Here is a 26,676-nt window from a genome sequence, read left to right as displayed (position 1 = left end):
TTCAAATGTGTATGAGCGATAAATTTATTTATGTTTTATAAATATTTAACATGAGATAATATACAAATATGTGTACATATAGAGGTATATGTTTATATATAATGTCCTTTTTTTGAGATTTTGAAGTCACCAATCATGACAATGTGAGAGAACATTTCAAATATGAAACACACATATCTAACTGAGCATGCAGGCTGTTGACAAGCCTGTATTTGTGTTATGTCTTTAATGGTATAAAGGTCCACACTGCTCTTCATCAGGAACCAGTTTTTGTTCCAAGTTTAGTCAGATCTATTGTATACACTTTGACCATCCAGTCAGAACCACAGCTGGCCAGTTGGAGTCGGCTTTCAGTGTCCTTCACCTGAGTGGCCTTGACCCCTGCTTCACCTAGACAAGGTCGAAATTTCAGCCTTTTCACAGTAAGATGATGAGCAGTGCTAAGTTCAAGGTTAAGCAAAATAAAGTTATTTTGAAGGCAACTTTTTTTTTTTTGCTTCATTTACAGAAGCAATTGAACTACAGTAAATCACCAATGATTTCATGAAATTTCCCAACCTGTTGTCTTTAAGAATTTTGTGAAAAATCATTTGAAATTTTATATGATTAACAAAACATCACATGCCACTCTACATGATTTTTCACCAACTAATCACCTTTCTGCAGCACAGTCTGCACTGCAGAGCAATTAGGTACTGAAAAATTCCATGCAATTATTATTGAGCTAGGGCTAGTGAAATGAAAGAAATATTAAAGTAGTTAACCAACAAAACTGCATAGTTTGGTCACAACAAAATACTGTTAACTGCTTTTGTCATTAATTCCCTAGATCCCTAGATCACTGCGGCAGCACAAACACAGTAATAACAATAAATACAAATATTGCTGTCAGTTTTGAACAAATTTCAACACCTTCCACAAATTTCATGTATCTAGGGCCTGTCAACATGTACACGCATATAAAAGTTTAGAACAATCCCTTCTGTGGTTCTTGACATGATGTTTAAAGGCTTTGATAATAATTCAATATGGCCGCCAAGTCACATCATTGAATCGCCCCAAAAGTTTCGGGCACAACTTCAAGTCCTTTCTTGGAATAAATTCACTGAATTCTGTGGCCCGTTTTCAGTAGAAACACAAGAAAGTTTTACCTACAATAACAATATTAATCATAAGAGAAACAAAACAGGGTTTCAAGCCTAATTGTTATTTAGTATACCGCAACTGTTATAAAGGATACTTCTGATCAAGCGTGGCTAGCTGTGTCCATGGCTGTGATTGGTCATTTGCCCATGTGTGCAGCCCAATCATACCGCATTCCAGTCCAGTAGATATCAAGTACCTAACAAACAAAAAACAAAACAAAAAAAAAAACACCACCACTGAATTCATAAAGGAAAACTTTCTGACAAAAAAACCCCATACCAATGACAAGCGTTTCTTGGTATGGTATTTATCACTACATATTGTGTGAAATCCTGAAATTGGCCAAACCAACCAATGTAGTTTTGTCTCCAAAATCAAATTAAAAATGCACATAAATTGCACTGAAACTTGCGAATAGGTTGAGGAATTAGGGTAAGCACAAAGGAGAGATTTTTATTATTCAAATATATATGAAATGTCAGGATTTCCTTCAGTGATAATCAAAAAGATCAAAAACTTGTGCAACCTATTACATTGATGTGGTGATGCCTCGACTTCATTATTATAACACTAATACTGGTATGTCATGTAACAAGACACAATGTCAAACAAGACGTCATGTGCAAAACATGTTACATTCACTGGTCTGTGAAAACCTACAGCTAAAAACATTCGACACATAAATGTTTAAATGCACAAAATCAACATACATGTACTGTCAAAATGAATAATAAATAGAACATTGCACAATGAAGGTTAAAACATGATAGATGTTTCTTTGAAGAAGGGTGGAAATGATAACCCACTTTTCTCTTCGAGCAACATTTACTGAATTCTACTTTCACTTTCATATCCTCTATGTGTACGATGTATCATAAATTTCACTTCAGGGGCTTCAACATACTGCTTGGTCATCACAATCTCTCAGACCACTTTAATAGGTTGGTACCCGAAATTCCAAAGAAAAGAGCTTAAAAACGTATGTATGTATGTACATGTGTGCTTGGGGTTTTTATGTTGTACTTAACAATTATTTAGTTAAATGACAACGAGGAGTCGTACAGTGTGTGTATTTATACTGTGTCTTCTTGTGGCAGGGTGAGTCCATGCTGCCAAAGTGTTGATGTCACTGAAATATCATGCCAAAGACACCAGACATGACACCTCACTTTTTCACAATTTTTTTTTTAATGGAATTAAATGCTGTCAGACAGTTAGATAGCGAGGTAGGTTTAGGACCACTTTGATAAATGACATGCACACTAAGGATTCCTTCGTCGTCATATGACTGAAAAATTGTTAAGTACGATGTTAAACCCCAAGCACACACTCACTCACTATAAACTGTACTCATGCAATGAGTGAGAAAGCATGAAAAAGTAAATCTGACATCAAATACCTGCTTTAGGACCAGAAAAACAATGGGAAGGCGGCATATTTTTTAAACCCTGTACGGTGGAGTTAGTGTGAAGCAGGATCTCAATCGATTCCTTCGTCACGAAATTATTGTTGCACACATATACAATGTTTCAACGTATCAGTTCTGTCTTTACAGTGACGTCATAATGATGAACTGAAGAATGAACTTTTGACATCAATAAAATGACATCAAGGTCTTACTGATGGGCGCTTGACGTCACACGTTTTGCCTGATTTTGCAAATTTTATCAACCTCACAATAGGTGCCTTCAGGTTTGTTTGGAAGGCAGAATGACATCCTACTGGAAAAATTAAGGTTCAGCAACAAATCTAATATTTTGTGACATATATTTACTTTTTAAAATGGTCTTCAGCAACCCGAGGATGTTTGTGGGTTTCCCCTGGGCTCTGCCCAGTTTCATCCCACCATAACGCTAGCCGCTGTCGTATAAGTGAAATATTCTTGAGAACGGCGTAAAACACCAATCAAATAAATAAATGAACTTTTAAAAATGCACTTTTTGAGTGAATTTTTACATCACTTCATTTTTACAGTTCCTTTTCTTTTTTTAACATAATCATTATGTGTGTCTCATGTCACATGATACTTACCTTCCTTGGACTAAAACTGGTGCACATGCCACTGAAGTGACAGCATCCTGAAGGTCAAGGGTCGCTGAGCATGGCGATTGAGGTCCTGCAATGTCACTCGGGTCAGGTCTCTGCCATGCTATCACCTGTCATGTGCAGCGATATTAACAACTATACAAAATGACTGAACTTGTTTTAGCATACAAACATGCATCCTGATTCTTTAACCTTTTCCACCACCTCTGCAACCAATATTTTGAAACATAAAAACACTACTATGGGGTGTAGAGAAATAATCTGTTTCTCTGTTTCATGCAGCCTGAATCTTTGGTGACACAAACAAATCATTTTCAGAAGAAATGTATGCATAAATTCCACTGACAAAAGTGCTTTAGTGGTGGAAAAGGTTGAAGATTTACAGTACTAAAAGTCTTTTTACCTTGTAAATGATCTGTAAATCTGATTACTGTATAGCACCATGCTGAAGAATGTTCTCACTCACTGAACAGTGCCCAGAATGTCAATAGTAAATTACTGATTTTTGCTAAGTCACTTAGAAATATTAGTAATTAAACAAATGATCGAACTCGTCTGAACATTCACAGTCTCGATTTGCCTTGTTACCCAACATATGAAGTGTGTATTTATTTGACTGGTATCTATTTTTTTATCTTGACTTCTACAACGACAGTCTGGTTAATGGGTGTAGGAAATCACTAAACCTCTCACTTTTGATGGGTAATTTGACAATCCTCTGACTTAAACCCACACCCGAAACAGCCAGAGGTGAATTCCAGCACGAGCGGAGGAAGCCAGAGTGCCCGGAGAAAACCACTGAACTTTGCCAGGTTTGTGAAAAACCTCCTGATTGTCATAGCAATGGAATGGTCTAGAGATCTTCTTTAAACCCCAAATAAATTGAATAAATTGAATAAAAAAATGAATGCATGATTCTAGAATCTGGAGAAGAATTAAAAATTACTCAATCTTAACACACCTTTTTATCACGAGATGCGGTGAAGAAATACTGATCATCATGTGACCAGGCTCCGGACCAGATGATGCGTGAATGAGCACTGTTTTTCTTCTCCACTCCAGCCAGCAGTGAGAACAGTGGACCTGGTGAGAGTCATCGGACATGAAATGATGAGTGAACATTAGCATGACAGTGGTAAATTTACATGGAACATTACCATGACAGTGGTACATTTACTTGGAACATTAGCATGACAGTGGTACATTTACATGGAACATTACCATGACAGTGGTACATTTACATGGAACATTACCACGATGGTGGTACATTTACATGGAACATTACCATGACAGTGGTACATTTACATGGAACATTACCATGACAGTGGTACATTTACATGGAACATTACCATGATGGTGGTACATTTCAATGGAACATTACCATGACAGTGGTACATTTACATGGAACATTACCATGACTGGCACATCTACATGGAACATTACCATGACTGGTACATTTACATGGAACATTACCATGACAGTGGTACATTTACATGGAACATTACCATGACAGTGGTACATTAATTTCTGTGCTTACTGTGAAATACTTAATTTTCCTGTAGAACTAATTTTCGCGGATTTCGCGGTGACCAGTTTACCATGCATATGCTGCATATGCTGGCTTCTAATGAATGTCACTCTGATACACGCTATCCCATTGGCTGTGTCTCTCCTGTGCACCAATGAGTGAGCCTCTAACAAACTGTGAAGTGTGTACAACAACATAATGGCCGTTTGACAGCTACAGCAATGTTTGTGCTTTCTGACCTGCTACAGAGGACGATTAAAACTGAAAACAATGCAAAACTTACCATGTTGCTTGATAAAGAATGAGTGGCGCCGATAATGGTGAATATATATGTTTTGCGTTGAACTGCTCAAAAAGGTGACAGTCACTTTGACATTTGTTTAAAAGTACTCATCAATGATTCGAAAAGAAGTGACACCTGTTTGAGTACTGCTCACGGTAGGTGCGAAAGTAATCTTCTTACGTTGGCCGCCGTTGTGCAAGTGAAATTTTCTTCAGTATGGGGAAAAACACCAATCAAATAAATAAATAAATACAGCCAGCAATACTTTTGGCATATTTTTTTCACCTGGTTTTTTATTAAATAACTCAGAAAGGGAAAAGAAATACTTAAATACTACTAACTTAAGAATTCATCATTGTGAAGAAAACATCGGCTTTTATAAAAGGCTTATGAATACCTTCATTTGGGTTGTTTTCTGATCTCCTTTTGTACACTCTCCACGTCCTGTCCCTGGACACTGCTAACAAATACAACCCATTGTGGGAGAATTCCAGCTGAGTCACTGTCAAAGAAGCACCCTCTAGTGAACATATCTGTTGCCATGTTTGAGTATCCCATAAGATTATCCCCGCATATTCTGCTTTAGCTGCCTGAAAAATAAACTTTGTTCAGTATGCAAATTTGTCTGTGTAATAATACTTTCACGCCTGTTTCTTTAAATATCAACCTTGATCTAGCGGGTAAACTAAAAATTAATACTTATTTTTATAATATATGGTACAGTCAGTCTGCATCTTAGCACACTTTATATTTTTCAGTAAACCTTGAGTGAAAGGTTCATATTATCTTCAAAATCAGGTTTAGGATTTCCACTTCACTTGCCAAGAAAAAACAAACCATATTCAGAGAATTTTTACATCCAACAGTATTAGGCACACAAAAACTTGTGCATGAAGTGAGCTGTTTTTTAAATTTCATCTGGGATTACACAAAATGAACCTGAAATATTTGCTGCATGGGAACCAAAGTGGAAAACACAAATAGATGGTTGGACAAACATAAGATAATATTGTTCGCTGACATCTGTGCGTGAGATCGGGAGCGGTAGATCCAGGGTCAATCCTGGGTCGGTTTACACCTAAGACCTTAAAAAAGATGAAGTTGTAACTTCCTCGCTTGGCATTCAGCAACCGGTTGACCTGTATCAGTACAATGGCTTGGGCGGGGCCACTTACTTGCCTTCGGTAAGGCGTCTTACTGAAGCAGCACTAGATAAAAGAGCGATGGAAATCCGTCCTGCGACAAGGAGGCACATTACATGCACTCTAAGGATTCCTACGTTGTCATATCATGTTAAGTTAAGTGCGACGTTAAACCCCAAGCACTCACTCACTCTAGGTGTGAGATAATTTGGATCATGGGTGGAGACAAAAAACAAAAACAAAAAAAAAACAAGATAAATCAGACATATTAGCTACTTAAAAGAACAGAGCTTTACAAACCAGTCCAGTCCGTTAAGAAGCCTGTTGAAGTGAATCTACATGTAGACCTGTGGTAGTTGGATTTGATAACGTGACTTCATCAAATCAAGGTTTACATGCTCCTGGGAGACAGCTTGACCAATGGTAGCCCCAAATTTGGTTGAAAGAAAATGACCCAAATTTGGCTGAAAGAAAATGACCAACTTATTACAAGCTACCTTAGAGGCTGAGGCCAGTAGTTCACCCCTGGGGTCAGAAGCCAATGAGAAAATCTCATAGCCATGACCATAGAGCTTCTGTGTCTCTGGCCATAGGGCATTCTGTATCAGGTGTTCTTCTGTTGGAGGTTCTGAAATAAATTATAAGTGAAACTTATAACAAATTCAGCACTGCATTCCATATCAGGTGTTCCTTTATCTGAAGAGAATCAGGTGTTCCTTTATCTGAAAAGAATTTAAAGTCAAAATGGTAACAAATTCAACAGGGCATTCTGCATAAAGCAATTTTCTGTCACTGGTCAGAAGTAAATTACAAGTTAAATCGAATACAAAATCAGATGTCAAAGAATTGTTAATCTCACTCAAGTGAATCCTGAATAATGTTGTTAACATTTAAGTTACAATGAAAAAAGCAAGTATGCTGTATTTATCAGATTTTATCACATTTTCATTTTGGGGGGAAAAAAATTGACCAGTTGTGAAGAAAGTGAATTTTTTCTTTGTTATTTTAGAGTAAGTAAATAAATCTTCATTCCGCATAGATATGCCAAACACTGTCAATTTGTATTTCATTAACTGGAACTTATGTGAAAAGTGTTTGTTTTTTTTTTGTTTCAAAGCTAGCATTTACATCAAAAAGGGCTTCTACAACAACGACAGTCAGTTTATTGGTGTAGGAAAGAGTGAGTGAGTGAGTGCTTGGGGTTTAACCTCGTACTCAACAATTTTTCAGTCATATGACGGCGAAGGAATCCTTAGGGTGCATGTACGTGTAATGTGCCTCCTTGTATCAGGACGGATTTCCACCGCTCTTTTATTTAGTGCTGCTTCACTGAGACGACTTACCGAAGGCTAGTAAGCCGCCCCGCCCGAGCCATTGTACTGATATGAGTCAACTTGTCGTTGCACTATCCCCTTCATGCTGAACGCCAAGCGAGGAAGTTATAACTTGCTCTTTTAAGGTCTAAAGTTTGACTCGACCCAGGATTGACCCTGGACCTACCGCCCACGAAGCGGGCGCTCTACAAACTGTGGTGTAGGAAAGAAGAATGCCTTTGGCAGGTAACTGACAAACCTGATTAAACTTTACGTTAAAGATGTCTTGATATCCAGAGCTTACCTGTGATAGTTACAGGTGAGAAGTAGATCTCTGGGTACTGTTCATTAGGATGAGCCGAAATCTCAGAAGCTGATGAAGTTACCCCAGAGTTATCTCCCTGGAATACTGCCTTATTCGACAGGCCCAGAGCTGGGACACTAGCGCCCTCTGGAAGGGAGGGTAAATCCTGCGAGAGAAAGTCGGTTAACGGTCACACTAAACGATGCATCAAAGAACAAAAGGAAATCTTCCGTCAGAAATGACGTCTGACCACTCCAATTACTCATTCTGTATCAGCAATGACACAAATAACAGTGTATGAAAATTTTGTTGTGACCTCTCATTAATTCACAGGGACATCTTGACTGCGCATGTTCATGAGTGGGTATCTTTGTGGAATAAAATTAGATATCTCAAACATTAATTATGTCAGATTTTAAAACTTGCTACACACCCTCATACCAATACTGAATATGGTGTGATAAATTTTGAAGAACATTACTCTTTTGTTTTCATTTTTAAATTTTCCACAGTTTGGACTTTCCAAGGGTTTCTCAATATTGCCCCAAAAACTACAGAGGAAAGGTAGATATTTGTTGTGCAAACATCTAGTCCAACATGAGGTTTTTGTAATGTTTCTGCATAAATAGGAGATCAGACGTTGGTACCCCTGCTGTAAATGGGCTAAAAATTCACTCAAAGCACTGCTTTTTCACATGCAAATGAAGTTCATACAATATTACTTTTGGTGCTTAAATCTACCTTTTTTACCTTCGGAACAAATCTCAAAACATCTTTTCAAAATTAACAGAATCACGTAAAATTAGTAAATCGGTCATGCGTGAAACTTTAGGTCAAATACATTACTTACCTTATGCCTCTTGATTTCTGTAAGCAAGTCGAGATCACAAATGTTGGTGAAATTTCCACAAATTTCCTGGGAGCATCGAACACTCGGATGACTTTCTCTTCCGCGCCTGAAGCGAACTTGTACTTGCTGATCATAGCCAGACACTGGAGGTCGTAACCATGAACTTGGGGTCGGCCTATCTCATACCAGCACACCTGTAACGTCAAAGTATAAAAACTAGCGCTAAACGCACTAAAAATTATCTCAAGGGAGAGTTCCAGTCAGCAAGACTGAAAAGTGAAAGTGAAAAAGAGATGTACTTGGGTATAAGCAGCATAAAATAGAAATTTTACTTTTCTGATACGTTAAAAACAAAATAGATATGTAGAGTGACTGAAGACTGACAATATGACTTCATTACAAACGGGGGCTTGACAATATGCCTAATGGGTAAGCAAACAAAGTTCAAATGCTCAAGGAAAACTCAAAATGGAGGCATTATAGCCATCAGGCCCTCACAAAAACTTGTTGATGGGGGGGTGAATGCTTACTTGTCTGTTAGCGGTCACCCAGGGGGCATGAGGCGGGTGGTTTGATCTGAGCTGACCGTCACAAGAAAGTGACCAGTCTCTGGGTCCCAGGACAAGTCCTCCACACTCGCAAAATGACCTTGAGGTGTCACCCACAGGGTGCCAGGTCGACAACTCCTGTGAATAGTCATGGAACGTAGGATTTCAAACACTGCTTAACTTGATATACAAAATCACTCATATAGAGTGAAAGTCTGTAATGCAGTTCATCAGGAATATACAAAATTGACTGACAAATTCAGAGTGTCATCTGTATAACCCTGAAACCTCTTCATTCATTTACTGAACTTTAAGCAACTATTGATCATGAAGCCCAATTCTTAAAAGATTATCTTACTCTATACCCAATGCGCATGAAGTTACCATGGCAATGGCAGGCCCCACCCCACCATATCTTACCTCATTATACCTCCACTGATGGAAGGCCCCGTGGTAACCATGGGCGATGATACTGTTCCCCTCTGGGTTGAACATGCCCCCATACAGGCCTAGGGTGTTACCCCCGACCTCCCCAACTCTTACCTTGACAAGATAGAAACCATAAAAAAAACATTATAGTTTAGCCATCTTTTCCACTTGTTTCTCAAAAACCCAATGCTATCATTTGTATTAACAACCAAATTTTTAAGACAACCAAATTTTGAAGACAATTCGACAACAACAACAAGGAAATCACATAAGTGTAGTCAAGTAGCAAATAATATTTTTTTCCTAACACACATATACAGCACTGCTCTCAATCTGAAGTCATTTTATTTGTTTCGAAAAAAAAAAGAGACAGATCTCTTCACATTTGATCAATTCGGTTTCATTTAATGGTGACCTGAATCTATCTGATTTGACTCGCTGATTAGAACGTGCTTTATTTTGGTTATCTTAAAACTTGAGGATATGTGAATAACTATCCTAACATATCATACAGCCAAGGACAAGGCCTATTTCTGTCCAGAGATTATTTGGTCCCGCTTTTTGCGCCATTTTCATCCATTTTTCTTCAGCAAAATACGCCTTTTTGTCAAATCGCAAACCATACAAGAAAGTTGTCAAACAAAGCACGAAGCAGTGGTTTTGAGTTCATTCTTAACTGCTAAAGCTACAATTTGAGAGAGTTCAAAATGTCTGAAAACATTTCCATATATGTTGTGTGAATCATTTTCCACACTCCAGTAAATTATAAAACTGTGATGAATGGGTAAAATAAAATTAATCCTGAGATAGAGACAGGCGGTAAGCAGTCAAAATGGTAACATCGTTTCCTTTTTTCAGTTGGGTTTTAACACCACTTTAAACATTAATTCGTTCATGTCACGATGGTGCCTCCTTACAGCAAACCGATGTACACATAGTGCAGCCTCACGGGAATGGTATGCTGAAGACACTGCCAAGCGAGGTAACATCAAAATTACGGATTTTAAAGTCTCAGGTGTGACTTGATTCAAGATTAAATGGTTACTGACATGTTCTATCCAGACTCCTGCGTCTGCGTCTGGTCGCCACAGGATCATGGTCTTGTCCATGGATGCCGACAGCAGACACATCGGCTGGTGCCAGCAGCTGTCTGAAATTGGTAGAGAAATTATTACAGACCTTGGATCAACCACTTTCACAAAATGTTCACTTTAAGAAAACTTCAGTTCTTTGTAGCTTTCCCTGTCAACTGGGTTGCTGAATATAAATATGACACCACAGTCCAGACAGCATTTACAAGAAAAAAAAAAAAGTTACAAGAATTTAGATTTACACAAAGTTTTAGGAAAGTGGGCCAACAAACACTTTCTTCCAAGATTTACTACTACATGAGTCCCTGGTATAAAAGAGTACGTGTATATATAACCCTTCATCAAGTAAAATAAAAACGGGGCCTCCGTGGCTCAGTTGGTTAGCGCGCCAGCACAGCATAATGACCCAGGAGCCTCTCACCAATGCGGTCGTCATGAGTTCAAGTCCAGCTCATGCTGGCTTCCTTTCCAGGTCTGTCAGCAGCCTGCGGATGGTCGTGGGTTTCCCCCATGCTATGCCCAGTTTTCTCCCACATTAATGCTGGCCGCCGTGGTATAAGTGAAATATTCTTGAGTACAGCATAAAACACCAATCAAATAAATCAAATAAAGTAAAATAAAGACTGCAAGTGCTCTGTTTCATATAATTTGTGGAATTCCATAAATATTATCACCCAGTTCACACATTGTGATACAGTCTATTGCTACCAGGTTGATTTATTTCTTTATTACAGTGGAGTTTACGCCATAATTTAAGAACATTTTATTTATACAAAGGTGGTCAGCATAGTGGTCGGAGGGAACACCCATAACAATCTGCAGGTTGCTGTCAGACCCGTTCTCCACTTATGACCGGAGAGAAAGTCAACATGAGCTAGCCTTGAACTCACAGCGATTGAACGCGGATTGAATCTATAATCCAGGTACGAATGCTGTGAGTTCAAGTGAGCTCTGCGTTAGCATGCAAACCAATAGGCGAAGAAGGACCAGTTGGTGTTAAGTGTTAAACTAGGGAAATGGTTAACATTGAACTGCTGTTACATTTTATTTCTTTATTTATATGATTGGTGTTTTATGCTGTACTCAAGAATATTTCACTTATATGACGGCGGCCAGCATTATGGTGGGAGGAAGCCGGGCAGAGCCTGAAGGAAACCCACGGCCATCTGCAGGTTGCTGCTAAACCGTCCCATGGCCTGAATGGAAGCCAGCATGAGCTGGACTTGAACTCACAGCCACCGCATTGGTAAGTGCCTCCTGGGTCATTATGCTGCGCTAGCGCGCTAACCAACTGAGCCACTGTTACAATTTAAGTGTCATGAGTTGTACAAATACCCGTAAATTACAATGAGAATGTTACAAATCTGCCCCACACAAGACACATTTTGCAAATGAAACTTCAAACACCTTCAGTTCAATTTTCATTCAATATGAATATGTATAAATCATTCAATGGAATATGTTCATCCATCCCCACATTTTTCACTCAAAACTTATCAGATTTATTAAAATAAGCTTGTTGAGTCTTCCTCCTGTACAAACAATTAGAGCAGGGAAGTGAGAATTGGTGACCTCTAACCTTTCCAAATCTGTGGTTGCCATCGGATACTGTAGATCCAGTTGTCATGACCACACATGACAGACTCCAGAATCACAGCATACGCCTTCTGCTCACCTGAAACGCAGGTAAAAGCTGGGTTACATTACCATGACAAAAGTAATCTCCCTTGAAGGTGTGATTTCTTTGCATCATTTCACAACAGGCAATTTTCATAGAAAAACTTACTTTTTGGATGTTTTTTTTTTCTTCAGTCACTTCTGATATGCTAGATTAATTCAGATCTAACAATTAATGAAACAATCCTTTAAAAGGCAAAAACAATGGTTGTTGTTGAAATCCTGGATTTGTTTCAGAAAGGAAGAAAAAAACCCCCCAGAAATATCATGAAGGACCACCAGGCAGAATCATTTGAGTCTTTAAACGAAAGAATGAATGAATGAATGAATGAATGATTATGGCTTTACACCACATCGGCAATTTTTCAGCCATATCGTGGCGAGAACATGTTTTAATCTATAAATCAGTATAGGGTTTTAAAAAAGAGAATGTGAACAAATAAATCAAATAAAAAGGACAGACGTATTTAAACCCATTAAAACAACCAAACCTCCGTTAAAACTTGAAAACCACAATCATTTTTAAAAATTCTAATGTGTATTAATGTAAAAAAGAGTTATATCTTACAATATAAACCTATATATTTTAAGTAATCAATGACAGTATTGCCAGCGACAATGTCATTACACGAAAGAAAAAATTAAAGCAATTTTTGTCATCCAACTTGTCAAATAGTTACTGAAATCAGTTGGGTTTATTTTGTCAATGACAAGAATGACCTCCCATAGGGCAACACCGTGTGACTTCAGGCAGTTTTATTAGAACAAATTACTTCTTGGATCTTTTTAGAACACATCTGCCAATATAAAAAATACATTGTTTTTAAAAAGTAGGTAAGGTGGGTTGTACTCTGTTTCAGAAAGGTATACAAAAAGACAGAATTAAACAACTCTTTACACACAAGAAAGAAATTAAACTTTAGTCATCCACTTGTCTTACCATTGGCAGTATATGTGAAAGTATTCTCCTTCATCTTAATGTCTTCGTCTCTGGGTAGCGTTGCTATGGAAACAATGGTTGTGAGGCTGTCAGGTTGCCGTGGACTCAGTCGCCATATCCGTATGATGTAGTCCTGCGAACAGCTTGCTAACATCAGGTCACCACAGTCTGTGCAAACAACATACAAATGATTCAAATTAGTACAGTATACCTACATTTATTTACTTACCCTAAATGACCTAAACTTTCGCTCACAAAAGTGCATTTTTAGAAGCAAATAAAACGTGACAAATATTACTTTGGGTGCTGAAACTTACAATTTTCCAGTAGAATATCATCCCATGTTCCAAGCAAATCTCAAAACACCTTTCTAAAATCAATAGAACTCTCAGAATCAGGAAAAACGGGAAAGTTAGTCATGGACGAAATTTATGGTCATTTTGGGTACATCTTAAATTAGTATTTCACTGCGGGTGGAGATTACAGTACCACAATGCCTGGAATAAACCACCAAACTTGAGCAGATAACTGGCAAACTGTTAAAGCTGCCACCATGTTTATGCATAAGTCATTACATTGTACGTGTAATAAAGAATCTTCACACCCACTTTTGCAATGATTCAGAATGAAGGGGAGAGGGCGACGACTGGTTGAGCCGTATGGCTTGGGCGGGGCCACTTACTTGCCTTCGGTAAGGCATCTTAGAGAAGAAGCACTAGATAAAAGAGCGGTGGAAATCTGTTCTGCAACAAGGAGGCACATGACATGCACCCTTTGTCGTCATATGAATGAAAAATTGTTAAGTACAATGTTAAACCCCAAGCACTCACTCACTTTTGCAATGATGGTCAGGCTTATGGGTGGAAGAAACCATATGGAGCCTGTGGGAAACCATACATGACCTTTGGGGAAACCATACAGAGCATCTGGGGAAACAATACAGAATCCGTCGGGATACCACCTATAGCAGGAGAGGAAAACACACAGAGCCTGAGAGGAAACCACACAGAGCCTGAGAGGAAACTATACACAGTCTATAAGGAAACCATACCAAGCACAGGGGAAAACATACAGAGTCTGTGGGGAAACCTAGATCTGAGATCTGTTTCATTCTTCCCAGCTTAGCTTTCAGAAATACAGATCTGTATTTTTCCATTTAATAACCTGGAACTCGGTCCTTTCACGTGTGGTGTCCTTAACATGTCATAGCTGTACGCTTCAAAAACATGCTTCCCGTAATTCTTCAGTAATTCTTACTTCATATCATCTAGTTATTCATGAATAATAATGACCATAATGTCAAGATTAACACAAATGTGTCTGTTACACCAGCAGCAAGCGAAACTTTGCTAACCGTCATTTTCAATACGAGTTGGCCGCACTCGACATCATCCAGAAAAATATGAACTCGGGGAACGATTTGACTAAAAGCAATCAGATGTTCACCAACTAAAGGGAGATTGACAAACTCTTTGGGAGTTTAAACTTTACTTTGTGTGTTAATAATGATTATAACATACCTCCAAAAACTTTAACACTAAAAGCAATGGTGAGCAAAGTGTGCTCAAATTGACACCCTATACACAGTTGCCTTCCTCGTCATGGACTTTGGGACAGTTCCATTTCACTAATGAAATAGGGGGGCTGGGATGTGCTGTCAGAAAATCTGTTTTTCTTCAGGAAAAATGAATTTACATATAACTGGTCAGGCAGTTAGGTTTAAAGGTGAATTATTTACCATCACTGACATCATGTGGCCAAAAAGCACATCCTGTGTATAAGACACAGAGAGGTGGCGTCAAACAACAAGCACCTAGGTACTATATCTGGATAACTGCAACCAGGGCAAGTTCTCTTACTTGTAACCCCACCAAAAGCAGCGGATGAGAGTAAACAGCTTGCATTCGACGAGACACTCTCTGAGCAGAGTTTTACACTCAACTGTTGTTTACTCCCTGTCGTCGGATACTTCTGTGACTTGTGTCAGCACACGTGGCTCCATACTTATGGTCACCAAGACACTGTGTGTGACCCCGAGTTGAAGAAGTTGTAGACCTGAGTCTGCCGAAATCAGCTCCACATGGTCATCAAATTCTCAGCAACTCTACCTTCCATTTAAGTTTCAAATAAATTTTGAAGTTTCTCCACAAAATAAATTGTTCACTTCTGACATTTTTTTTATTAGTTTCACTTAAAATCATCATTCCTGTTGTCGCAAAACTTTTATGCTTAAATTTAGAGCTCGAACTGACATGGAGAGGTATTGACGGGAAATGTGCATTTATTGGTCAATAACTGTCATGTGCTTCGCTCTGATTGGATGATTCATTTCCCACCCATTCCATTGGGTATGGACTTGCCTAAATATCATAACAAAACAATCCAGACCATTACATCTTAACAAAAAGGAGACAGCGGTTGTTTTGCATGTTATTTTTTTCCCCCTAATAGCTCCGTTATTTCAAAATGGTATGTTAGAATAGAAATAAAACGTACAGCCCCTTGTTCTCAAATAGTGGACAACTTCTGCCTGCTGTACATTATCTCTGTTATTTTAGCATGGCAAACTAAGTTTTATTTCTTAAACAGAAATGATCTATAATCAATTATATTGTGAAAAATATGGTCTTAATTTTGGGAAGAGCAGCCGAGTCCACCCTAGCAATTGAGTCACGTGATTTGAAAATGACAGCTTGCAAAATTCTGTTGCCGTCACAGTGGGTGCGTCGGTCAGATTTATGTTATTTGCGATGTTATGGCCTTTATTATCTCCACATAATGAGTTGATATTAATTCAGAATTACTTTAAGATCATGGGACTCCTCTTTTTGTGGCACTTTGGAGACATCGCAGATGACAGGACTGAGTTCCAGGCTAGTGAATGTGAGGGTTCAGAGCAGTTAATGTGAAAGCTAAGCTGGCAACTTGGCTTATCAATCTCAGAGCTAGGGGAAACCACACAGGTCAGGTGGGGAAACCATACTAAGCCTGTGGTGAAACCATACAGAGTATGTGAAAACCAGGTTGAACCTGTAGGAAAAACAGACAGACCCAGAGGAAATTATAAAAATGTTTAGTAAGTAAAATGACATAATCTCTCACCATCTTTACAAAAGTCCAAACCTCTCACCCAATCTTCATGGCCAAGTAAGGTAATGGCTTTCACAAACTGAAGGATGAAACATACAAATCGTGGTTGATCATTAAAAGTAAAAAAAACCATACATAAACCATCTTAAAAAAACAAAGAATAATGAATGTTTTAAAAAAAACGTCAACAGTTATTTCACTAATACCTGCAAAATATTATATTTAGTAAGACAAACATTATTTCCAATTATTCTTACATACTTTTCAGCATATTTTTTAAAGTCCATCTAAATAATCAAACATTAACATTTAACATTAAAACTAAGTAAAACAATTAAGCCTTTCAATATTTCATTGCTGAAAACTGAGATGAATATGAGTTCTATTTGTCCCAGCTGAAAATGAGCGAGGTTTTAATCCATGCAGAAAATATGTAGGAATCTTCTCACATATGCAATCCTCATTCCAATGATCTAAAGCTTTATACACACCTGGCCATCTTGTTCTGTAGACAGGTGTGTCCGATGATGTAAATCTGTATACACACCTTTCCGCTTTGTACTATCTACATGTGTGTTCCATGATCTAAAGCTTTATACACTCCTGTCCATCTTGTTCTATATACAGGTGTGTTCCATGACCTAAAGCTTTATACACACCTGTCCATCTTGATCTATATACAGGTGTGTTCTGTGATCTAAAGCTTTACACACACCTGTCCATCTTGTTCTAAAAGCAGGTGTGTTCCATGATCTAAAGATTTATACACACATTTGTACATCTTGTTCTATATACAGGTGTGTTCTAAGATCTAAAGCTTTATACACACCTGTCCATCTTGTTCTACATACAGGTGTGTTCCATGATCTAAAGCTTTATACACACCTGGCCATCTTGTTCTATATACAGGCGTGTTCCATGATTTAAAGCTTTATACACACCTGTCCATCTTGTTCTATATACAGGCGTGTTCCACGATCTAAAGCTTAATACACATCTTTCCATCTTGTTCTATATACAGGTGTGTTCCAAGATCTAAAGCTTTATACATACCTGGCCATCTTGTTCTATATACAGGTGTGTTCCATGACCTAAAGCTTTATACACACCTGTCCATCTTGTTCTATATACAGGTGTGTTCTGTGATCTAAAGCTTTACACACGCCTGTCCATCTTGTTCTAAAAGCAGGTGTGTTCCATGATCTAAAGATTTATACACACATTTGTACATCTTGTTCTATATACAGGTGTGTTCTAAGATCTAAAGCTTTATACACACCTGTCCATCTTGTTCTACATACAGGTGTGTTCCATGATCTAAAGCTTTATACACACCTGGCCATCTTGTTCTATATACAGGCGTGTTCCATGATTTAAAGCTTTATACACACCTATCCATCTTGTTCTATATACAGGCGTGTTCCACGATCTAAAGCTTAATACACATCTTTCCATCTTGTTCTATATACAGGTGTGTTCCAAGATCTAAAGCTTTATACATACCTGGCCATCTTGTTCTATATACAGGTGTGTTCCATGATCTAAAGCTTTATACACACCTGGCCATCTTGTTCGGCCATCTTGTTCTATATACAGGTGTGTTCCATGATCTAAAGCTTTATACACACCTGTCCATCTTGTTCTATATACAGGTGTGTTCCATGATCTAAAGCTTTATACACACCTATCCATCTTGTTCTATATACAGGTGTGTTCCATGATATAAAGGTTTATACACACCTTTCCTTCTTGCTCTATATACAGGTGTATTTTGTGATCATCTCCTCCACAGGCTAAGATAGGGACTGAAATAGATATGATATAAAATTCATCTGTAAATATGATCAATATTTTCAGGTAAAATCATCCTAACTACAAAGTTATGGAAGTACGGCCTGACAGAGAGCATTTTTGCCCACATGGTTTGGGTTTAGATGTTTTCAGAGGCAAATAAATGTGAGAAAATGTTATTTTTGGTGATGAAACTTACAATTTTCGAGTAGAATGTCATTCTATGTTCCAAGCAAACCTCAAAACATCTTTCTATAATCAACAGAACTATCAGAATCAGTAGAAACTGGGTAAATTAGTTATGGACGAAATGTACGGTCATTAAAGGACTGTGAGGGAACCCAGTACAATTATTTTACACCAATACATTATGTGATCTCTTACCTTTTGATAATGGTCGTTTAATTAACGGTTTTTACTACAATATTTAGACTTTCATTGAAAACTTACTGTCTGTGTTAGGAATGATGGTCACACTGACATCTAAACAAAATCCCGAGCCAAATGATATCGTCTGGAGTTGGTCAAACTCTCCTGTAACAAAATTAGATGTCTTTTATTGCACGTCATTAAAACTTAATGGACCTACCATATTTCTTCTTATTTTACGGACATGTACATTTTTTTTTCTAATACAAAACTCCCTGATCTTCAAAAGTTACATTTATCCCCCCCCCCCCCAGAAGGAAAACAACATTGCTCACAAAAGAGGACAAATACATGTAGATGTTTAGTCAAGTCTTATTTTGTATTATATTATACGCAGGCGTGCATGTAACCAGGTTAACCAACTATCTGATACATCTTTTTTTTTTTTTTTTTTGTACAATTTAATTTCTTAATTCGAAAATTCAGAAGTCTGGTGTTTTACGCTGTACTCAAAAATATATCACATATATGACGGTGGCCAGCATTGTGATGGGAGGAAACCGAGCACAGCCCAGTGGAAACCCACGACCATCCGCAGGCTGCTGGTAGACCTTCTCACGTATGACCAGACTTTACTTAGTATAGGTCAATTACGAGGTATATCATCACCTATAAGTTCATCAATGTATTATTTACCCAATATAATGTCTGACAGTGGAACAAGCATTATTCAAAATTCAAAAGTTATAAAACAAGACCAAATATTTCAAGAAATAAAAAGACAGATTTATACAACGTCACAAATGAATATTTAGAAGTTGATTACCATCAGGTGACTTCCTGTTCCAAATTTTGACGGTGGAATCCACGGAGGTTGAAACAATAATCGTTCGGACATCGTTGTCTTGGAGTTTTATTGTAAGAGCATCCACGGAAATAATTGATGCAGAATGTCCTCTTAGAGTGTGTAGTGATGTACATGTACACTGTCAGAAAAAAAATACATTGGGGATGAAAAACAGTTTTTAAAAGAAAATGAATATAAACAAGAGTAAGTCCATTATGGCATTTATTTTGAAAAGTAACACACTGTATGTATGATTTATAGCAGTTGAAAAAATATGTGTGTACGTATGCATATAGATAAGTATATGTATATACCAGATCCAAAAGTGCAACTACAGGCACAAAGGAGACTACAGGAAAAAATTAATGTAATAGCATAAACTATGATAATGAAGGCATAAAACATAACAACGGAAGTATTTATGTTGAGCTTGCATGAACTATAGAAATATTAATGAGAAAATAAAAACATTTTCTTATTTTATTGAGGTTTAAGGCCATTCTCAAGAATATTTCACTTATATAACAGACATCAGTTTTTATTGGTGGGGGAAACCAAACTACCCCACATAAGTCTTTCAAGTGTTTGAGAAACTTGGCCAAATCTGTTTATTTATTTGATTGGTGTTTTATTTATTTTATTTATTTTATGAGTACAGCGTAAAACACCAATCAAATAATTAAATAAATTTATCTGATTGGTGTTTTACTCAAGAATATCTCACTTATACGACGGCGACCAGCATTATGGTGGGAGGAAACAAGGCAGAGCCTGAGTGAAACACACGACCATCTGCAGGTTGCTGGAAGACCTTCCCATGTAAGCCAGCATTAACTATACTTGAACTCACAGTGGGCGCACTGGTGAGAGGCTCCTGGGTCATTACGCTGCACTCACGTGCTAGCCAACTGAGCCACGGAGGCCCCGATTGGTGTTTTACCACACTCTCAAGAATATTTCACTTTAATGTAGGACAGCAACAAGCATTATGATGGAAGGAAACCTGGCAGAGCATGGAAGCAGAAGGAAAGAAATCATAAAAATATAGGTATAAATGTCAAAACCAAAAACATAAAACCCACTCCATTTTCTGCAGTTTTCCACACAACAGCAGTGGTATCCACAGACCCTGTTACTATTTCATCTTCTAAACCTGCAAACAATGTCCAATGTCCAACTTTCAGGTAAAAACAAATCACATATTCAGGTAAAGTAAGGTATTCAAAGAATGCCCTAAATGACCTAAAATTCGACCACAAAAGAGCATTTTTGGAGGCAAATAAATGTCACGAAATATTACTTCTGGTGCTAAAATTTACATTTTTCCAGTAGGATATCATCTTACCTTTTAAATACCTCTTAAAGCGCATTTCTAAAATAAATAGAGCTCCCACACTCAGGAAAAATAATCAACGTAGTTAGGGACAAAATTTTAGGTCATTTAGGGTACTTCATTTATACAATGGCAGTTTGTTTAATGTTTGGAAGAAACTACAGTGCCCCGTGTAAACCACTGGCCTTTGATAAGTAACTGAGCAAGTTTTACACTTAAATATTCACTTGCAGAGAGAAAGCAGGGTAAATTTGTAATTATGAAAACTTCCTGTCTTGACAAGGTCAAGCTTTTTAACCATTCTCCAAGTGGCCTTCGTGGCCGAAGTGGTTAGTATGTCTGTGCAGTGCAATGACCCAGGAGCCTCTCACCCGTGCAGTAACTGTGAATTCATGTGTAGCTCATGCTGTCTTTCTCTCCGGTCATGAGAGGGGAGGTCTATCAGCAACCTGCAGATGGTTCTGTGTTTCGTCGGGCTCTGTCTGGTTTCCACCCACCATACTGCTGGCAGCGGGCGTATAAGCCAAAGACTCGTGAGTAAATAAATAAATCTTAACCATCCTTCCATAACTCCATGTACGAGGGAATATGCGTGTCTAAAACCAAACATCAGCTCACCACTGGCTATCTACAGAGGGCTCTTGGATACTCCCGGCATGGGTACAACAATTCCTCAATTTTTAGCAGATGAAAAAGCAACTTTCAGCGTGATTATGCACCTTCTTATTTTGACTGGGTGGAAAAACTACACTGGTTATATTGGTCAATTTCAGGGCTTCACAAAAAGTATAATTTCATGTTTTAAAAAAAGAAAAGATCTTGACTTTCTTACCATACATTGTCATGTGAAAGTCAACTTTTAGAATAGTAAATATGCAAGGTAAAATTCAATAGTTGTCTTTTCTTATACAATACCATTGCTTATAAACTAATGTCAACTTGAGAATTAAAGTTTTAAAAAGACATGGGTCACCACTTACTGTTGTCAGAGTTACGGATCCATTTGACACAATTCACCTTGTCCTGGTGTTTGACACTCGTTGACAAAACTTTACTTGGACAGTCCTGTCCCTGCTTCAACAGCAAACAAACAACAAAAGCAGACAGATCAATAAGTAAAGTTAGGTGACACAACCTAAAAAGATAAACATACTTTGGGAGTAAACTACAGAACTTGTTTTGGGAATTTGTTCAAAATGCTCGCTGCCAATACGCTTGCTATATGCTAGGATGTGCTCATGTTGTAAACATTAGAGCAAAATATTTAAGTCCTTCTCTCAGTGCCTAAATTTAATTCTGCCGCATCTTCATCATGACATGAAGTGTATGGTCCATCAACCCAACATCTCATGCAGTAAACACTAAAGAAACAATATACACACATGGCCTTTGAACTTTAACCTTTCCCTCAGCAAAGTAAACTGTCAAAATGTAGTGTAAATGACAAATGTTCCCTGATTTGAGTAGAAATCAAAGGCGCATAATCAAAATCAATGGCTTAATCGAAAAAAACGCTTGATGAACCAGAAATATTTCACCAAAAACGTTAATCTCTAATTTTCTGTGCAATATATCAGAAAAATAAAGACAAATAGTGCTGAGAATATGTGACCCCATAGTTTGAGATCTATGTATCTGGCATACTCTTGTTCATACTTTTCAACTTGAGGACGGAAAAGAGAAGATAGGTAAGACAGCTCTTCTAAATGTCCAATTCCCTTCTATTTTCATTCATTAATTTATTTATTTGAGTTGTGTCTTATGCTGTATTCAAGAATATTTCACTGATACGATGGCAGCCAGCATTGTGGTGGAAGGAAACTGGGCAGAGCCCGGGGGAAACCCATGACCATCCACAGGTTGCTGACAGACCTTCACACATATGGCCCAGAATGAGCTGGACTTGAACTCACATCGACCATATTGATGGGAGAATTCTGGGTCATTACGCTGTGCTGCGCACTAACCAACTGAGCCAAGGAGGCCCCCTTCTATATTCATGTGTATTTCTTACAGTAAAAGACATAATAAAAGCATGTCATTTCGAACTGAGTACCTTTCTCCACAGATAAATTAAATAGGTTATGTTAAGAAGGAAAAAGCTTGATCAGTGATCAGTGTAAATGGCTTTCAAAAAAAAAAGAAAAAAGAAAACTGATTCACATCAGTAAAGTCTTTCTTTTCTATACGTACACATCCCGATGCGCCAATCAAATCAGACATTGGGACAGAGGGTAGACATGTTCCAGAATTTCATTTTGGGATTGGAAGGAAGTGTCATCTAGGATTAAGATTTTAATCACCAGGTGTTATATGTGCGCATTCTGAATTTCACAGTGAGGAAATGCCCATGTATGTAGTAGCTAGGGGTGATTTTCAATAAAAACTACCAATGACAGTTGTGGATGACTCTGTCGCCCTCATTCGAGGAAAGCCTTTTTCGGGGACTGTGACACATTTGACACTCGAATCAGATTTACACATTTGCAACTAAAATGATACGATATTTGAACGAAAACTGGACACTCAATAATCCACAGTATGAAATTTCGTCATGAAGTGCGATGTTGACTTTGAACACAGAACACTCAAGAAAGTACTGATGGATCCCTAAAAAGCTTACCTCAGGCTGATAAATACCCAGGGCTCTACAAGCTCCATAGCAAATCTGATTATTTCGTCCCCAGTCGAGACAATGGGGTGCTTGGTTGCATCCAACACTGGTATAACATGTGGTGATAGCAGACATATTTACAGTCTTTCCCCCTTCTTTCGCTGGAGAGTTCCACTTTTGTTTGATCTTGTTTGTGAGGTGTTTCAGGGTGTCGTTAAAGGCAAAGAAAACACTAACATGAAGTATTTGTCAGATTAAAGACCATTAAAGACTGCCCACAAAAATAGTTGGATTTAATTTTTTAGAATTTTTTTCAACCCTATAAAATGCATTTGAAACATTGAATTCTATGATGGCCATCTCACCCATATTGGGATCAGTGATGTCACATCTGAACTTTGCCACTTAACATGTCGTAATATTTTTATGAAAGGTGCAAGAATTTGTACAAGGAGAAAAGATGTGGTGTCAATGAATGACGTCACGGACCATCTCGTTCTTGTGCCTACTGTAAGTGAAATATGAACGTTAATTGTTAGTGGTCATGTGCAGTACGAAACGTATTGCTACAGCATTAAAAGATAGGCAACTGTGAAAAGTGTATAATAAATACATAAAGCTATGAATACATTTGCTGAATGAACTTAGAAACGAACTATTTCAAGCAAAAAAGATGGATGTGACGTCACTGATACCTCAGGGTCACTACAGACCAGCGTAGAATATTATGTTTTAAAACCATGTAACTGGGATGGAAAAATTCTAAAATATACATTAAACTCTTTTCCTGGACAGTGTTTACAGGGCTTTATTTCAGTGTTTTCTTTGCCTTAAAAAGAAACCTAATAAATTAAAGCATAGAATGATGACAATTAACTGATACATATAATAAAACAAAATTAAATAAATAAAAATACGAAAACAATCCCATAATACAAACGAGCTGACAATAATTTGTTTATTTATTTGGTTAATTAGATATGGTTATTTAGTTATTTAGTTAGTTGGTTAATTAGATGATGGTTTAGTAATTTAGTTTCTCATGCCAAATACAGGGGGCATAACTCTTGACGTCAAACTAAAAATCGCATTTCTATTTATAGACGAAATCAGTGGACTGTGAAAGTGAGGTATCAGACACTTCAGATTATTATATGGTAAAAATAAACCTGATGGAAGCAAATCTCTTGATCTTGGACGTAGAGCTGTGTCTTTTCCTTTGTTATTATGTGAAGCTATAAGGTAAAGATTGTAATACATCCTATCAGCTGCTTTGTAAATGCTCCGATATTATATTAACGTCTTACTTAAAGTGGGCAACGGCTAGAGAAGATATCACCAGTTTCATATAGTGTTATTTATTTATTTATTTGATTGGTGTTTTACGCCGTACTCAAGAATATTTCACTTATACGACGGCGGCCAGCATTATGGTGGGTGGAAACCGGACAGAGCCCGGGGGAAACCCACGACCATCCGCAAGTTGTTGGCAGACCGGAGAGGACTTGAACTCACAGCGACCGTATTGGTGAGAGACTCCTGGGTCATTACGCTGCGCTAGTTCGCTAACCAACTGAGCCACGGAGGCCCCATTTCATATAGTGCTTAAGAAATTTGCTGAATGTTGAGCATATTACACAGTAGGCCTACTTCGATTCTCTCTTATTTACTTGCTTCATTAAAAGAAAGAAAGAAAAAAAAAACACTTCACAGAACATCCTTTAGAATTGTTCACTTTTGCTGCCACTATTACCATGCAACTGTCTTAAGTAAAATCTTTTTCATTTCACAGCTTTTTATCTTACGCTAGCCTTCAGCCTGCATATTGTCGTAGGTTTCCCCTGTGCTCTGCCCGGTTTCCTCCCATTATAATGCTGGCTGCGTCATATAAGTGAAATATTCTTGAGCACACCAATCAAATAAATAAATAAATATTTTACTCTAACCCATTTAGAAGCAAAATGCTGCAAATGTTTGTGGGTTCCCCTGAGCTGTGTCTGGTTTCTTGAGTACCAATCCAATAAATAAGTAGCAAAGTGTAACAAATAACAAATTGGTTTGGCCTTTTACAGGCAGGTCCGAGTTTCGTCCCTAGTAAACGTTACACATTTTGAATATCCCCTGAGTGGAGCGAGCCTCGTTTTCATTTCTCATACGAACGACATCATTTTCGATGTGACTGTCGGTACTGTAGCTACATGTAGTTAGAGTGACTGGGAGAAAACGGTGTGAATTATGAGGTAAGCTGGTGAATATTTGTCATTTTTGATGATCATTTCATCAGATTGGATACATATCTTGGTGTAGGCTTCAGGCAATCGTTTGATGCCCGTCGCGTCAGGGAATTTTGTGCCTGTTGAACCTCGGGCCTGGTGGAAGGACGGTGTGTTGTAGTTAAGCCAATGTTACTGCTAAAGTCATTCAGCCCTAACCAGTTAACGGCTGCATAAGCTGTTGCTATCACCCGGGGGTCTAGGCCTGGTATATATCCGATGAACCCAAGGATTTGTGGGCTGCCTGTACAACCATGAGTTAAATGAAATGAACATGAATTGCTGGACATGTTTCTTGTTAGTATTACGGTAGGTTGTGATGTAGGCCTGTATTTTTGTGGTGACATTTGCAGGTTTCAACTAGAATAATTATGAATGGATTACGTAATTTACTGTGTCAAGATTAAAATTTCTTACATGTTGACAGTTAGTAACTTTTTCTTCTGTGGCTGCTTGAGGCATATGTGCGTACTGTGTATGTATTTCTTTTGAAACATACCTTTTAGCAGTAAGTACATCCTCAATGAGGACTTTAATTTTGTTCATATTTGGAACATGAAGTTGTTCATATTTGAGTTCCTATGGTTTGTGTTTTTAAGCGTTATCATCAGATTGTGAAATATTTTGAAAATGAGTTGAAAACCTGAAGCAATAATGACATTCAGGTAAGATTTTAGAGATGTACTGATAATAATATTCAGCATAAATGGATATGCCGGCAGATCAAAGTAGCACAGCTTAATGGGCTCAAATACATAATTGACTGATCAGATAGAATATTTTTCGAATATTGGAATATTTTTGGTTGAAGTTTTGTTTTCACCAAACATCTCTGAGTTAGATGATTTACAAAAGTGAAGACATGAAGAGAATAGTGACGTGTCTGTTAGTCTGCATTGTACGTCACATGAGCTGTGTCATCTATTTATTTCTCTGCATGTCCATGACACCCTTTCCTCCTCAAGGTGGGTACAAACCAGTTAATTGCACTGAATGCAATATTAACTATTTTTAGTGCAAAAATGATTGTGGGATATATACATGTAGATATACATATGTACA

At 37.8% G+C, this 26,676-nt stretch overlaps 1 protein-coding gene across 1 annotated transcript; it reads right to left on the bottom strand.

Annotated features, from left to right (window-relative positions):
* Positions 1-23,476, bottom strand: LOC135478081 (elongator complex protein 2-like). The gene is given in 23 exon segments (XM_064758351.1): positions 1-440; positions 1,241-1,342; positions 3,178-3,302; positions 4,154-4,275; positions 5,401-5,593; positions 6,643-6,773; positions 7,763-7,928; positions 8,613-8,668; positions 8,671-8,806; positions 9,143-9,174; positions 9,177-9,273; positions 9,275-9,298; positions 9,581-9,703; positions 10,639-10,739; positions 12,260-12,355; positions 13,298-13,465; positions 16,400-16,466; positions 18,128-18,192; positions 18,629-18,712; positions 19,374-19,533; positions 20,477-20,547; positions 21,708-21,801; positions 23,351-23,476. Coding segments are annotated over 23 exon segments (2,523 nt in total). The 3' UTR covers positions 1-256.
* Positions 23,477-26,676: the final 3,200 nt, after the last annotated feature.

Source organism: Liolophura sinensis, chromosome 11, assembly GCF_032854445.1.
Source record: "Liolophura sinensis isolate JHLJ2023 chromosome 11, CUHK_Ljap_v2, whole genome shotgun sequence".
In the NCBI taxonomy this organism is placed as follows: Eukaryota; Metazoa; Mollusca; class Polyplacophora; order Chitonida; family Chitonidae; genus Liolophura; species Liolophura sinensis.
The sequence above is the reverse complement of the archived record's forward strand: the minus strand, read 5'-3'. Positions and strand labels throughout refer to the sequence as shown.